This window comes from Erinaceus europaeus, chromosome 1 (assembly GCF_950295315.1).
Source record: "Erinaceus europaeus chromosome 1, mEriEur2.1, whole genome shotgun sequence".
Classification (NCBI taxonomy): Eukaryota; Metazoa; Chordata; class Mammalia; order Eulipotyphla; family Erinaceidae; genus Erinaceus; species Erinaceus europaeus.
Window position 1 is genome coordinate 151,085,338 of NC_080162.1, and position 13,870 is coordinate 151,099,207.

The window sequence follows — 13,870 nt, forward strand, 5'->3', positions numbered from 1 at the left end:
AAAGTGTAACCAGGATGTGAGGCGCCTCCATCACTTCCCATTTGGTGGGGGGTGGGGTGGGCAGCCCTGCTGACAGTGTCCCTTCAGGGTCTGAAGAGGGTGCACAGCTGGATAGCGAGCACTGGAGCAGGCTGTGACTGGGAGCTGTCACCTGCCTTGTAAGCCTGGGGCCTGACGGGTGTGAAGGAGAAAGCATGGTTTGGGGAATCGCCCTTCCCAATCACCCTGCTCACACCGTGCTCCGGGGTGACAAGAAGGTGTGAGGGTGACCAAACCCTTGTGGCTTTAGTGACCAAACCCTTGGTGGCTTTAGTGGAGGGGGCTGGGGTGAGTGGACATTTGTAGGGTCATAGGGAAAGCTGTACCAATGGGAGAGAAGACCTGAGGCCTGAGACCAACCAAACACTTCCTGGTGGGCTTCCTGGGGGATAAAGGGACTCCTCCTTCTCCTCCCTCTGGTTTATGGTGGTGCAGGGGATTGAACCTGGGACTTAGTGCCTCAGGCATGAGAGTTTCTTTGCATAACCATTAAGCTATCTATTTCTGCCCAGGACTGCCTTCTTTTTGCAGGCTGGGAAGCACCTGCTGTCAGCCCCTCCTCCTACAGACAGAGTTAAGTTTCACTTTTGTTTTCTGTTCCTGCCCTTCGGCCTGGGGAACCCGGGAGTGAGGTGGGGCTACGCAGCATCTGGAATTGTAGGTGCGGGAGGGTGGTAAAGGTGAACCTGGGGGCTGGAGGCTGTCCCAGAACCTGGGAGACCGTGGGGGAGGGGGGACTGTGGACCCAGGGGCGCCCATCCACTCTGCTCTGGGCTCAGAGCCACCATGCAGGAGGCAACAGCGAAGGCGGGGGCAGCCGTGGAGCTCAGTGGACTGCCCCCCGACGTCAGCGACGAGTTCCTCACCCTCTACTTTGAGAATCATCGACGCTCTGCCGGGGGCCCCGTGCTGAGTTGGCAGAGACTGGGCCACGGGGGCGTGCTCACCTTCCGGGAGCCTGCAGGTGAGGGCTGATGGGGGCAGAGTCTGGGACTTCCCCCACCCCCAAGTGGCGGCCCTGACTACTCCTCCACCCCGGCCTTCCCGCCGCAGTCGCCGCAAGGGTCTTGGCTCAGGAAGAGCATACACTGCAAGGCGCCCGGCTCAGCCTGCGGCCCTCACCCCCACTCGCCACGGACCGCCTGCTGCTCCAGGGTCTGCCCCCCGGCACTGCACCCCCTAACTTGGAACGCCACGTCCAGCTCCTGCTGCGTGCTGCAGGACTTCCTGAGATGCCCTGCCAGGCCTTGGACAGCCCCCGGCCCGACCGGGCCCTGGTCCAGCTGCAGCAGCCCCTCTCCCAGGCAGGTGAGAGAGCTGGGGGCGTCCTGCAGCTGACACACCCACCTCCCTGTTTTGAAGGGGGCGGAGCAGCTATGAGGCCGCTCACAGTTCCTTCCGTGGGGTTCTAGACTGATTCTACATGGAAGGATCACAAAGAGAGCCAGTCATGTTTCAGGGAGAAGATGAGCATTTATTGGGAGAAAGTAAGGACGGAAAAGGAGAAGAGAGTACAAGCCATGTAGGGGTGTAGACCCAGAGAGAGGGAGGGACTGGATAGCTGGAAGCTTCCAGGTCTTCCCATCTTTCTAGTCCCTTCAGAGGAAGGGCTGGACTCTCAGGGGCTTTCTTCAGCCTTTGTCTTCAGGTGCTCACATCTGCCGTCGTCTACATGTTATGACCTTTGCAGTCAGGGAGGGAGGGAGAGCTGGAGCGGGATGCAGACACACTGGGTTTCTGGGCCCTGCCTTGGCCCCTTCTCCCAGCTTCCTATAGGTGTGGGGGCAGGCAGGGTATTTCCCTAAGCTGTCCTTCAACATCCCCACAGAAGTCTGTGCCCTGAAGGAGCAAGCTGGAGTCTTGAGCCTGAAGGAGGGCGTCCCTGTGTCCCTGGCCCAGATTCCCCAGACCCGGGCAGTGCGTGTGCTGGGGGGCTCCGCTGCAGTGGAGCCTCTGCTGCTGGAGCTGTACATGGAGAATGAGCGCCGCAGTGGTGGGGGTGCCCTGGAGGGCTGGCACAGCCTGCCAGGACACCTGGGCACTGTGGTCTCCTTCCAGCAGTGGCAGGGTGAGTGATGCCCAGCCTAGCCTTCCCAATCCCCTCCAGATCCTCTCCAGATCCCCTCCAGATTCTTGAGCCTGATGGCCTATCCCTCCTCCTTCCCAGTGGCTGAGCGGGTTCTGCAGAGGGAGCACTGCCTGCAGGGTGTGGAGCTCAGCCTGGTTCCCCACTATGATGTCCTGGAACCCGAGGAGCTGGCCAAGCTCACCAGTGAAGGGGATCACCTGGTTGAGCCAGAATCTAGGGTCACTGACCATATGCCCCCAGGGAAACCAATAGATGATTCGAGGACTGAGACGGTAAACTCCAGTGTGTCTGTGGGGCAGTGTGATGGGCCTACAGTATCTCTGGGGCAGGCCGTGTCAACACAGACTCCAAAGCAGGTGAGGCCACTGAGCCCGGGGCCTATGGGGTCTCCAGGCCCAGTGGGTTCAGTGGAGGCCAGCCTGGAGCCACCAGGACAGGAAGGCCTGGTGGAAAGGATGCTGTGCATGGAGCCAGGTGCCATGCGCTTCATGCAGCTATTTCATGGGGACTTCCTGGCCAGCCTGAGCGACGTGGCTGTCTTCCCAATAGGAGGACCAGAGACAACAGGCTTTCGGGTGAGCAAGTGGAGAACTGGAGGAGTCCACTCCCATGGGGACTTAGGGTCCTTTTCTTGGGTCCAAACCTGTAAAATGTTCCCTGGTTACCCCCCCTCCAGCTCTATGGAGCCCCAACCCCTTGCCAGGCGGCTGAGGAGTTCCTGCAGAGTCTGCTGGGCAGTATCAGCTGCCATGTGCTGCGCCTCCAGCACCCAGGCAGCGCTCGCTTCCTGCTGGGCCCGGAAGGGCAGCGCCTCCTGGAGAAGCTTGAGTCTCAGTTCCAGTGCGTGTTTGGGACGGAACGTTTGGCCAGGCTGGCACTGGATACAGAGGCCATAAAAGTAAGAGATGCTGCACCCCATAATGACCCTGGGTCCATACTCCCACGGGGTTAAAGAATAGGAAAGTGGGGAGTCGGGCGGTAGTGCAGCGGGTTAGGCGCACATGGCGCAAAGCGCAAGGACCGGCGTAAAGATCCCAGTTCAAGCCCCTGGCTCCCCACCTGCAGGGGAGTAGCTTCACAGGCGGTGAAGCAGGTCTGCAGGTGTCTGTCTTTCTCTCCCCCTCTCTGTCTTCCCTTCCACTCTCCATTTCTCTCTGTCCTATCCAACAACGATGACATCAAGAACAACTACAACAATAAAACAAGGGCAACAAAAGGGAATAAATAAATAAATAAGAATAGGAAAGCTGTCAGGGGAGGGGAGGGGATACCGAGCTTTGGTGGTGGGAATTGTACCCCTCTTATCCTATGGTCTTGTCAGTGTTTCCATTTTATAAATAAATAAATTTAAAAAAAATGAATAAAAGGGAGTCGGTGGTAGCGCAGCAGGCTAAGCGCGGTGGCGCCAAGTGCAAGGACCTTCGTAAGGATCGCAAGGAGCTTCGTAAGGAGCTCCTCACCTGCAGGGGAGTCACTTCACAGGCGGTGAAGCAGGTCTGTAGGTGTCTCTCTTTCTCTCCCCCTCTCTGTCTTCCCCTCCTCTCTCCGTTTCTCTCTGTCCTATCTAACAATGACGACATCAGTAATAACAACAACAATAACTACAACAACAATAAAAAACAATAAGGGCAACAAAAGGGAAAATAAATATTAAAAAAAAAAAACCCTGGGACTTTCAAGCCTTAGGCTTGAGAGTCTCTTTGAAAAAAAAAAAAAGTAAAAGATGTAACCCTGTGCCCCTCCTTTTTCATGCTTCAGCCCTGTGCCTCTACATGATTCTTAGAGATCTGGAAGGCCCTGGGGAGGCAGGGGGTCTGATATTCTTTCCCCATAGGTGGACCCCATGGAGGTCCTTCCGGAGCATCCTGCCAGCATGGACAAGAAGCAGCAGACCATGAACCTGGGTAGGGCTCCCTGGGGGCCCCATGCACTCCCTGATTTCATCCTGCATCGGTTCTGTTTGTGATCCCCACTTGTGATCCTGTACCCCCTATGCCCTCTCCCCACCATGCCCACCCTCATTCTCCGATTCCTCCTAGCCTACAGTCCTACTCTGCCTGGGCTTGACCCCTAACCCTGACCCCATGACCTCTCCTTGCCCTCAGAGGAGGTCCAAGAACTGCTGGCCAGCCTGGAGGGCCTGGAAAGGGAGGACTGGCAACCCCTGGAGCCAAGGGAGGAGGACCTTGAGGGGCAACCTGAGGAAGAGGACTCTGCAGGATCTTTGGAGTCCTTGGCCCCCGGCACCAGGGTGTTTGGGCAGCTGGAGGAAGAGGCTGCACTACAGCTGGCCCTCCATCGCTCCCTAGAGCCATCGGTCTGGGCTGCAGAGCAGGAGGAGGCTGCTGCGCTGCAGCAAGCCCTGGCCCGTTCCCTGCTGGAGCCTTCCCTGATGGAGATGGACCAGGCTGAGGGTGCATCAGCAGCCGAGGCCCAGCTGCTGGTGCACATGGCCTTCGAGCAGGATGTGGAAGAGTTGGACCGGGTGCTGGGCGCCGCCTTGGGGGAGCACCTCCTGGAGGAGACAGTGGAGCTCAGGGGCTGCCTACTGCCCTCAGAATTGTGCACCCGCCTACAGCAATGCCATGGTGTGAGCCTGGCCCTGCAAGGTGACTCTGCTGTTCTCAGGGGCTTTGGAGCCCAACCCGCCCGGGCGGCCAGGCACTTGGCCACACTACTGGCTGCACCCCAGGGCCAGGACTGGGTGTCTTCCCTGGTCCCAGTCCCCATGGGTGAGCCTGCAGCCCAGGATGGAGGAGGAGGGGCACAGTGGAACTCTGGGCTGGCGCAGAGACTGAAGGACCCAGCGGGCAAGTTGGAGTGCCTAGCAGAGAGCAGCAGTGAGTTCCAGGAAGTGGTGCGTGCCTTCTGCCATACTCTGGATGCTGCCTACAGCAGGATCCGAGTGGTCAAGGTGAGTCCCAATTCCCCGTCCCCCTAGTCTCAGGGGCACTGCGGAGTGGCGTGCACAGGGGCATAAAGGTGGGTGGCTGTTAAAGCTGGGACTGGTGATGCTCTCCAGGAGCCAGTTTCTTGTCGTGGGCAGGGATGATGCTGCCATCTGCTGGCTGAAGTGGGAACTGCTCACCCACAGAACTGCCTAGTTTTGCTCTTTCAGGGGCTCCTCTGCCTCCCACCTGGTTGAGAAGGGTTGGAGCTCCTGCAAGAGAAGGGTTGGAGCTCTGCAGCTCACAGCAGCTTGATGAGTTGTCACTTTCTAAATCTGGAATCCTTAGGGGTGTGGGTGTATTTCTAAAGAAAGCTGGAACAGTTGGGGAGCCAGGGTGCAGCCCCTGGAATCCCACCTGTAGGGCCTGACAAAAATAAGAGTAGGTGGAGGCATGGAGGGTAGTGGGGTTCATAGTACCCACATAGCCAGTGGAAAGACTGAGAAGGGTCTCTTTGGGGGCAGTGCTCCCAAGGGAGAAGGCGTGGAGGCAAGGACAGGGGCAAGCATGAGAAGCAGGTTGTGTGGGCTGGTGAAATAGTTCACTTGGATAGTGTGTTGCTATGCCATGTGTATGACCTAGACTTGGGCCTAACCCACACTGCTTCAGAAGAAGCTTTGGTGTTGTGGTCTCTTCCACTCTCTCTCTTGTATCAGCTCCCTCTCTGTCTCAATAAAATAAAACATAAAAAAGGAAGCTGGTTGTGGAGGAAGGCAAAGCAGTTGTGGATGGCCCAGTGACTTCAACCAAAGGAGCCCCCAGCCTCCCTAGACCAGAGGACTATCCTAGTCATTCCCCATAATCACTACCCTGGGGGTGACCGCTGTCAATCTGTGTTTGTTTTCTTTAGAGTCAGAGCCTCATGCATGTGCAATTTCACTGCTCCTGGGTCACTTTATTCAGATAGACAGAGATACCACAGCTTCCTCTAGTGCCGTGGTACCTTCTATGTGGTGCTGAGGCTTGAATCTGGATGCCATACATGGCCAGGTTTGTGTCCTACCCAGTGTGCTCTCTCTACAGCCACCACTGTGACTTTGGATAAAGTTCTACATGTGTGGACTTGGCTTGGCAGCTGTCAGAGTTACACTTTGAGAAAGAAAGGACACACATACTCATGTCACTTACCCTCTTGGCCTGTCTACTTATATCTGTGCACTGCAAGTTTTTTAGTGACTTCCGATGGTTCACACAAACTTTTTTTTTAAATTATTTTTTATTTTCCCTTTTGTTGCCCTTGTTGTTTCATTGTTGTTGCTGATGTCGTCGTTGTTGGATAGGACAGAGAGAAATGGAGAGAGGAGGGGAAGATAGAGAAGGGGAGAGAAAGATAGACACCTGAAGGCCTGCTTCACAGCCTGTGAAGCGATTCCCCTGCAGGTGGGGAGCCGGGGCCTCGAACTGGGATCCTTATGCCAGTCCTCGTGCTTAACCCGCTGCGCTACCACCTGACCCCCGCACACCAACTTTTTATCCCATTTGACCACTTTAAAGCCTGTCTCTGATTCCCATGTGAAGGATGTAGGGAGTGGCTGCCCCTCTTTGCCTCCTCCCCCCTTTCATCTCAGTGTGGTTAATGACATCATTTGTATTATGAAATCAGGCTGACAAAGATTGTCTTCTGTTCTGAAGTAATCATGAAGCTCTATGCTTGGGCTTTTGAAAAAGAAATTTATTTATTTATGAGAAAGAAAGTAAGAGAGAAACACACCAATAGATACTTTATCCACAGCGCCACTTCCAGGTCATTCTTATTTTGTTTTTATTTCCACCAGAAGCATCACAGGGCTTAGTGTCTGCACCATGACTCCACTATTTTGGTAACTTTTCTTTTACTTTCATTCTTCTTTTTGATAGAGGGTGAGACAGAGAGATGTTGGGAAGAGGAGAGACAGAAAGAGAGACACCTGCAGCATGGCTCCACCACATGTATAGTGTCTCCCCCTGCAGGACTGGACAGGAACATGAACCCTAGTCCTTGTGCATGGTGATGCGTGTGCCCTGCTGGGTGAGCCACCACTTGGCCCCTTGGCACCAGACTTTTTACTGATTTATTTAAATAGATTAAAAACAAACAAAAAAACCCAGAAGGGCCATAAGATAACTTACCTAGAAAAATGTATGCTTTGTATGGCTTGGAGCCAGAATCCCACCACACTGAGAGGAACTTTGGTGCTGTGGAGTCTGTCTCTTTTTCTCTCTATTTTTCTTTATTTTGCTTTTGCTTTTTAAATTTTATTTAATAAAATAGAGGGAAATTGAGAGGGAAGGACGATAGAGAGGGAAAGACACCTGTGGCCCTGCCTCACCACTCATGAAGCCCCTCCCTGCCCCCCACAGATGGGGCATGATGGCTTGAACTTAGGTTCTTGCACATGGAAACACATGCACTTAACTACATGTGCCACCATCTGGTCCCTATGTCATTCTATCTGAAAGCATTGACTCAGAGCAGTAAAGCTCTGGTGATGACATAGTCGGACAGTGAAAAGCAATGGACCCTTCCTCTTCCTGCAAGTGGCCTTAGGTGACACCCCCCCCCCACAATGGTCCGCTACTAGCTTGACCCAGAAAACCCAACGAAATCATGCAAGGCAAGAGGCTCAAACCTCTGTGTGCATTTCAAGAACAATCGAGAAACTGCCCAGGCCATCAAAGGCATGCATATCCAAAAAGCCACCAAGCATCTGAAGGATGTCACTCTACAGAAGCAACGTGTGCCATTCCGTCATTACAGTGGTGGTGTTGGTAGATGTGTCCATACTAAACAATGGGGCTGGACTCGAGGTCGGTGGCCCAAGAAGAGTGCTGAGTTTCTGCTGCACGTGCTTAAAAATGCAGAGAGCAACGCTGCACTTAAGGGCCTAGATGTAGATTCTCTGGTCATTGAACATATCCAGGCAAACAAAGCCCCGAAGATGAGGCGCCGAACTTACAGAGCTCATGGTTGGATTAACCCATACATGAGCTCTCCCTGCCACGTTGAGATGATCCTCACTGAAAAAGAGCAGACTGTCCCTAAACCAGAGGAGGTTGCACAAAAGAAAAAGATATCCCAGAAGAAACTAAAGAAACAAAAACTTATGGCCTGGGAATATATTGAACATAAAATAAGTGTAACTGAAACTAAAAAAAAAAAAAATGTACCGTTGAACCACACAGGAAATAGGAAAACCAAACCCTAGTTGTTAACCCTGTGTTGCATGAAGGAGTATGTTCTAGGCACTCTGTTTTTTATTTATTTATTTATTTTTCGGCGACCCACTTGGCTGCTGGGTTTCTCTGCATCCCTTGAAAACGTCTTGTGTAAGTTCTTTTCTGTTTTGTAGTAACATTGCCCTGAGTATCCAGTTAGTTCATGGACTTTTGCATTTACTCTGCTTTTAACAGGACAGGCTATTTGCAAATCTATCATGTTACTATGTAATTTTTCCATATTCTTGCATATGTTAGGATATGTGTCCTCAGTGTTTTTTTTTTTTTTTTTTTTAATGATTGAGGCAGAGAGAGAGAGAGGGTCTGTGGCATTGAAGATTCTGTCAAGAGTGGGGATATAGCATAATGGTTATGCAAAGAGACTTTCATGCCTGAGGCTCTCAAGTCCCAGGTTCAATCCCCTACACCACTATAAGCCAGAGCTGAGCAGTGCTCTGGTTAAAAAAAAAGGAAAGAAAGAAAGAAAGAAAAAGATTCTATCAATATGATGGGGACCATTCTCAAACCTGGGTCTTGCACATGGCAAAGCACTGTTCAAGTGAGCTGTTTTGTTGGGCCCCACCATTAACAATTTGACTGGATAGAGTGTGTGAGGTCAAAATATCTTTACTGGAGGCTGGCTGGTGGTGCACCTGTTGAGCACACTTATTAACCATGTGCAAGAACCATGGTTCAAGCCCCGCTTCCCACCTGAAGGTGGCATGCTTCATGAGTGGTGAAGCAGGTCTGCCGGTGTCTATATTTCTTTCCCTATCTCCCCAACCCATGTCAATTTCACTCTGTCCTATGAAATAAAGTAGGAAAGAAAGGAAGGAAGAGGGAATTGGGCAGTAGTGCAGTGGGTTAAGTGCACGTGGCGCAAAGCACAATGACTAGCTTAAGGATCCGGGTTCGAGTCCCCGGCTTCCCACCTGTAGGGGAGTCGCCAGTTCTGCAGGTGTCTCTTTCCCCCTCTGTCTTCCCCTCCTCTCTCCATTTCTCTCTGTCCTACCTAACAAGGACGACATAAATAACAACAACAATAATAGCTGCAACAATAAAACAAAAGGGAAAAAGAAAATGAAAACTTAAAAAATATATTTTATCTTTTATTTACTTATTTGATAGATATGGCCAGAAATTGAGAGGAAGGGGAGACAGATAGATAGATAGAGAGAGAGAGACCTGCAGCACTGCTTCACCACTTGTGAAGCTTCCTGCCTACAGGTAGGGACAGGGGTCTTGAACCTAGGTCATTGCACATAATAACGTGTGCTTAACCAGGTACATCACTGCCTGGCCCGAATAAGTGAAATTAAAAAAAAAAGTAATGGGCAGCTTGGGAGGTGATGCAGTGGATAAAGCATTGGGTTCACATGCATGAGATCCTGAGTTCAATTCTGAGCACTCTGTGTGCCAGAGTGATGCTTTGGTTCTGGTTCTCTCTCTCTCTCATAAATATATATATATTTTAAAAAAATGAAAGAATGGAAAATTGGGCTGGGGAGGTCAATCAGTACTCTTGCACCTATGCAAGGAGTTTACTTCCTGCTGTTGCATTAAAATATGTTTACTTGTGGTCCGGAAGGTGGCACAGTGGCTAAGGCATTACACTCTCAAGCATGAGATCCTGAGTTCCATCCCTGGGCAGCACATGTACCAGAGTGATGGCTGGTTCTTTCTCTCCTCTTATCTTTCTCATGAATAAATAAATAAATTCTTTATAAAAAATAAATTAAAAAATATGTTTACTCTCCTGCCTTTTTAGTAGGGTGCTAGGGAATAAGCCCAGGGCTTCATGCATGGGTGACACCTCTGAGCCACCTGCCTGGCCCAATTTTTATTTTGCATTTTTCAGAGAGAGAGAGAAAGAGAGAGAGAAGAAGGAGAAGGAGGAGGAGGAGGAGGAGGAGGAAAATGGCCAGGAGGTGGCTCAATATATAGAGTGTAGGATTTGTATGCATGAGACCCCAACCCCTAGCGCTGTAGACATTGGGGCAGTGCTCTGGCTTTCTCTCTAATTAAATAAATCTTAAACACAAGAAGAGGACAGTAAGATAGCTCACTTGGGAATGCACCTGTGCTGCTATGCTCACAACCCAGATTAGAACCCAGACTTGGGTATTGTGCTCTTTCTCTCCCTCCCTCTGAAAAAGTCATCCCAGAATGGTAAAGACCTGATAATACAAAATTCTTTTAAAATCTGTAAATCAGTATTAAATCTCCAATTAAATAAATTAAAGTGATGTGACCAGGAGATGGTTCAACCAGTAGAGTGCCCACTTTACCATGCATGAGGACCCAGGTTTGATCCCCCAGCCACTACATGGGAGCATCTGCACAGAGGAAGCGTCATGAGTGGTGCTGTGGTATCTTTCCTCCTCCGCCTCACCCTGTCTCTCACACTCTATCTAAAAAAAAAAAAAAAAAAAGATTTTTAAGATGTCTGCAGAGAGTAGAGGCATGGACTACAGGCATGGACTCCCAGCAATAACCCAGCAATAAAAAAGTAATATTAATTAATTGAGAAAGAGGAAGTGAGAGAGGGGAGAGACACCAAAGTACTGCTCCATCATCCATGGAGTCCCCTGATGCTGTCCACAGTGCTACCATGTGGTGCTGGGAATGGATTCTGGTGTCTCACTCGTTAAGGCGTGTGTTCTAGGCATGGAGCCATCTCTCAGGCCCATTCCTGGAAATATTTGAAAAGCAGTGCTCCTTTTATTCCACCTTTAATAGTTTTTGTTCTTGGAAAGTTGTTGTTGGTGGGGGAATGATCCTCTGTAGTCCATTCTAGTGTGGGTGGTGAGAAAACCCATGTGAGAATGTGGAAGTTTCTCCACTATCATATCAGCAGAGGGGGAGGGTGTATCTGTAGTTCTCTTTCCTTTGAAGTGTGACAATTCTCTATAGGTAGGTGCTGGTGTGTGTCTCTCCCATTACCCTTGGTGTTTCCTGGCTGACGCCCGTGAGCCTCCATCTGCCATCCCTACAGCTCCTGTCACCTGTTCTGCCTTCTCTTGCCTCTTTCCTCCCATTCTTCTTAGAGGCAATGCTTCAACTCCATAATAAAAGATTTTAGTGACCTAGGAGATGGCATAGTACATAAAGTGTTAAACTTTTTAGCATCAGGTCCAAAGTCCCATCTATGAATCACATGTGCTTTAGTTCTCTTTCCCATAATAAATAATGAAATCGTATTTATTACATACCAGAGAGAGGGAGAGATTGATGGGGTGGGGGGATGGCCCAGGAAGTGGCACAGCGGCTAGAAAGTTTGATCCCTGACAGAGTGATATTCTGACTCACACTCCCTCTCTCTCTCTCCCCCCTCCTGTGTCAATAAATGAATACATCTTTAAAATAAGGATATTCTCCCTCTCTTCTCCCTCCTTCAGTGTCAATAAATAAATCTTTAAAATAAAGATAGGGAGAGAGATGCAGGCCAGAGCATTGCTGTATTAATTATTGCAGTCTTGGGTGTTAAACTGGGAGCCTTAGGCATTAAGCTTCAATGTTCTGCCAATTGAGCTACTTCCCCAGTTGCTCAACTTCAGTTTTCATCATTGGATTGCGTTTTCTGGTCCTCTTGCTGGATGGGGTTTGACAGCTCCATTCTTAGTTCTCATTTGTCAACTGTTTCTACAACAGCCAGTTTTGCTTTGTGGAATATATATATATTCAAACCCGCAAGAAGGCCAGACTCTCCAGAAGCTCCCTGCATCTGCTAGCTGTGGGTGCTATCTCTGTCTTCCCGCACTGGGTGGTGGTGGGGGTCTTTTAGGGGAGGGGGTAGGGAGCGCGCTTTTCTTTGTACAGGTCTAGCGGTGGCTGCTGGGTTCTGCTGAGGGACTGGTTTTGCCCACCTGCAGGCCCCACAGAAAGGCAGGCCTTGAAGGTGGATGGTCGGTGTTGGAATCTGTCCTCCAAGGAGAGGGCTCCCCATTTGGGGGCGGACGGGCAGGGGGGACCTCCACAGCCTGTGCCCCACCACCCGCAGGTGGAGCGCGTGTGGCACCCGTTGCTGCAGCACCAGTATGAGCTGCATCGCGAACAGCTGGAGCAGCGCTGTGAGCGGCGGCCGGTGGAGCGCGTCCTGTACCACGGCACCTCTAGGCCTGCGGTGCAGGACATCTGCTTGCACGGCTTCAACCGCAGCTTCTGCGGCCGCAACGGTGAGTTGGGCGCGGCGGGGGCGGGGAAGGGGGCTCCGCCCGCAGCAACCACCCTGACCCCTCCCTCCGGACCACAGGCACCTTGTATGGGCAGGGTGTGTACTTCGCCCTACGCGCTTCCCTGTCGGTGCAGGACCGCTACTCGCCCCCGGACGCCCACGGCCACAAGGCGGTGTTCGTGGCGCGGGTGCTGACCGGCGACTACGCGCAGGGCCACCGCGGGCTGCGTGCGCCTCCTGTGCGCGCCTCTGGCGACTCGCCGCTGCGCTACGACAGCGCGGTGGACTGCCTGCGCCAGCCCAGCATCTTTATCATCTTCCACGACACCCAGGCGCTGCCCACCCACCTCATCACCTGCGAGCGCCTGGCCTCGCCAACCGAAGCCAATGCCTCGTAGCGCTTGGGCCAAGCCTCCGGACACCTGACCCTGGAGTCCCCAAGTCCTCCTATATCGTGGCGCATGTCTACCGCCCCCTGGTGTTGCCCTGCCTCCTGCTACAATGAGGGGACAGGCGGTGCAGACTCGGGGTACGGAACGGAAGTGTCCCCTCTTGGGCCGGCCCCATTAGCAGGGGTCAGCAGAGCCCAGGAGGAGGAGGACACCCACCCCCACCCCTGCCTCAGACTCAGCCGTTTAAATAAACTTGCTTGCTGAAGCTCGGGGCTCGATCTCTATTGGTGGGGGCGGGTTCTGGGTCCGAGTCTGCTCCTTTTGGAGGGTTGCGGCGGGCAGCCCACGGAGGCCCGACCCAATGCGCACTTCAGGGACCCCAAGTCACTCCCCCAACGGTGTCTCTGCGCGGACGGCCCTCCCAGAACGATTGGTTGCACCCTGCTGGGCAGGGGTGCTGCCTGGGAGGTAGACCATCTGAAGCTTTATCCCCTTACCCCCCGGCCGCCGGGTCTTGGTCCACCGTTCAGAGGCGCCACTAGCTCTGAGGGGCTCGGGCGCGGTGCTTGGCAGGGAGCCGGGGCGGGGCTCGGGGGTTCGCCCCGCCTCCTCGCTCTTCCGCTTCGCAGTTGGGATACCGGGCCGAGTCTCGCTAAGCCTCCAGGCACGTAAGACCGGGCCTGGGATGCAGAGGCGCGGGTGCCAGATCTCCGGGTGGGGAGGGGACTCGCCGGCCTGGGGTGGTGGTGTTCGGGAAACTGGGGGCTGTGTGGCAGCCCTCCGGGTCACGGAGGACGCTTCCTCTCGGCACGCTGGGGACTGCGGCATTGGACGGGCGGTGCCCCGGGTGTGGGCAGTCCGGGCTGCCGGGAAGGCGTGGGGAGGGGGGCTGGGCAGGGGGCTGGGCGGAGGAGGAGCTGGGGAGGGGGCGGAGCCCCTTGGTCAGTGCCCGCCTGAAGGCGGAGGCACAGAGCGCACATTGTGGTCCCGACACCCCGCCCCCGCCGGGACAGAGCCCCTTTCACCTCCGCAC

The 13,870-nt window shown here is 53.0% G+C and overlaps 2 protein-coding genes across 2 annotated transcripts; both read left to right on the plus strand.

Moving 5' to 3' along the window:
• The first annotated feature begins 706 nt into the window (after positions 1–706).
• Positions 707–13,102, plus strand: PARP10 (poly(ADP-ribose) polymerase family member 10). The gene is made up of 9 exons (XM_016185159.2): positions 707–1,003; positions 1,093–1,347; positions 1,868–2,107; positions 2,207–2,703; positions 2,805–3,026; positions 3,963–4,032; positions 4,234–5,042; positions 12,272–12,446; positions 12,524–13,102. The coding sequence occupies exons 1-9, from the start codon at positions 826–828 to the stop codon at positions 12,841–12,843; spliced, it is 2,766 nt and encodes a 921-aa protein (XP_016040645.1). The 5' UTR covers positions 707–825; the 3' UTR covers positions 12,844–13,102.
• LOC132540394 (large ribosomal subunit protein uL22-like) lies at positions 5,049–9,985 on the plus strand. Its single transcript, XM_060197776.1, has one exon. The coding sequence runs from the start codon at positions 7,737–7,739 to the stop codon at positions 8,259–8,261; it is 525 nt and encodes a 174-aa protein (XP_060053759.1). The 5' UTR covers positions 5,049–7,736; the 3' UTR covers positions 8,262–9,985.
• Positions 13,103–13,870: the final 768 nt, after the last annotated feature.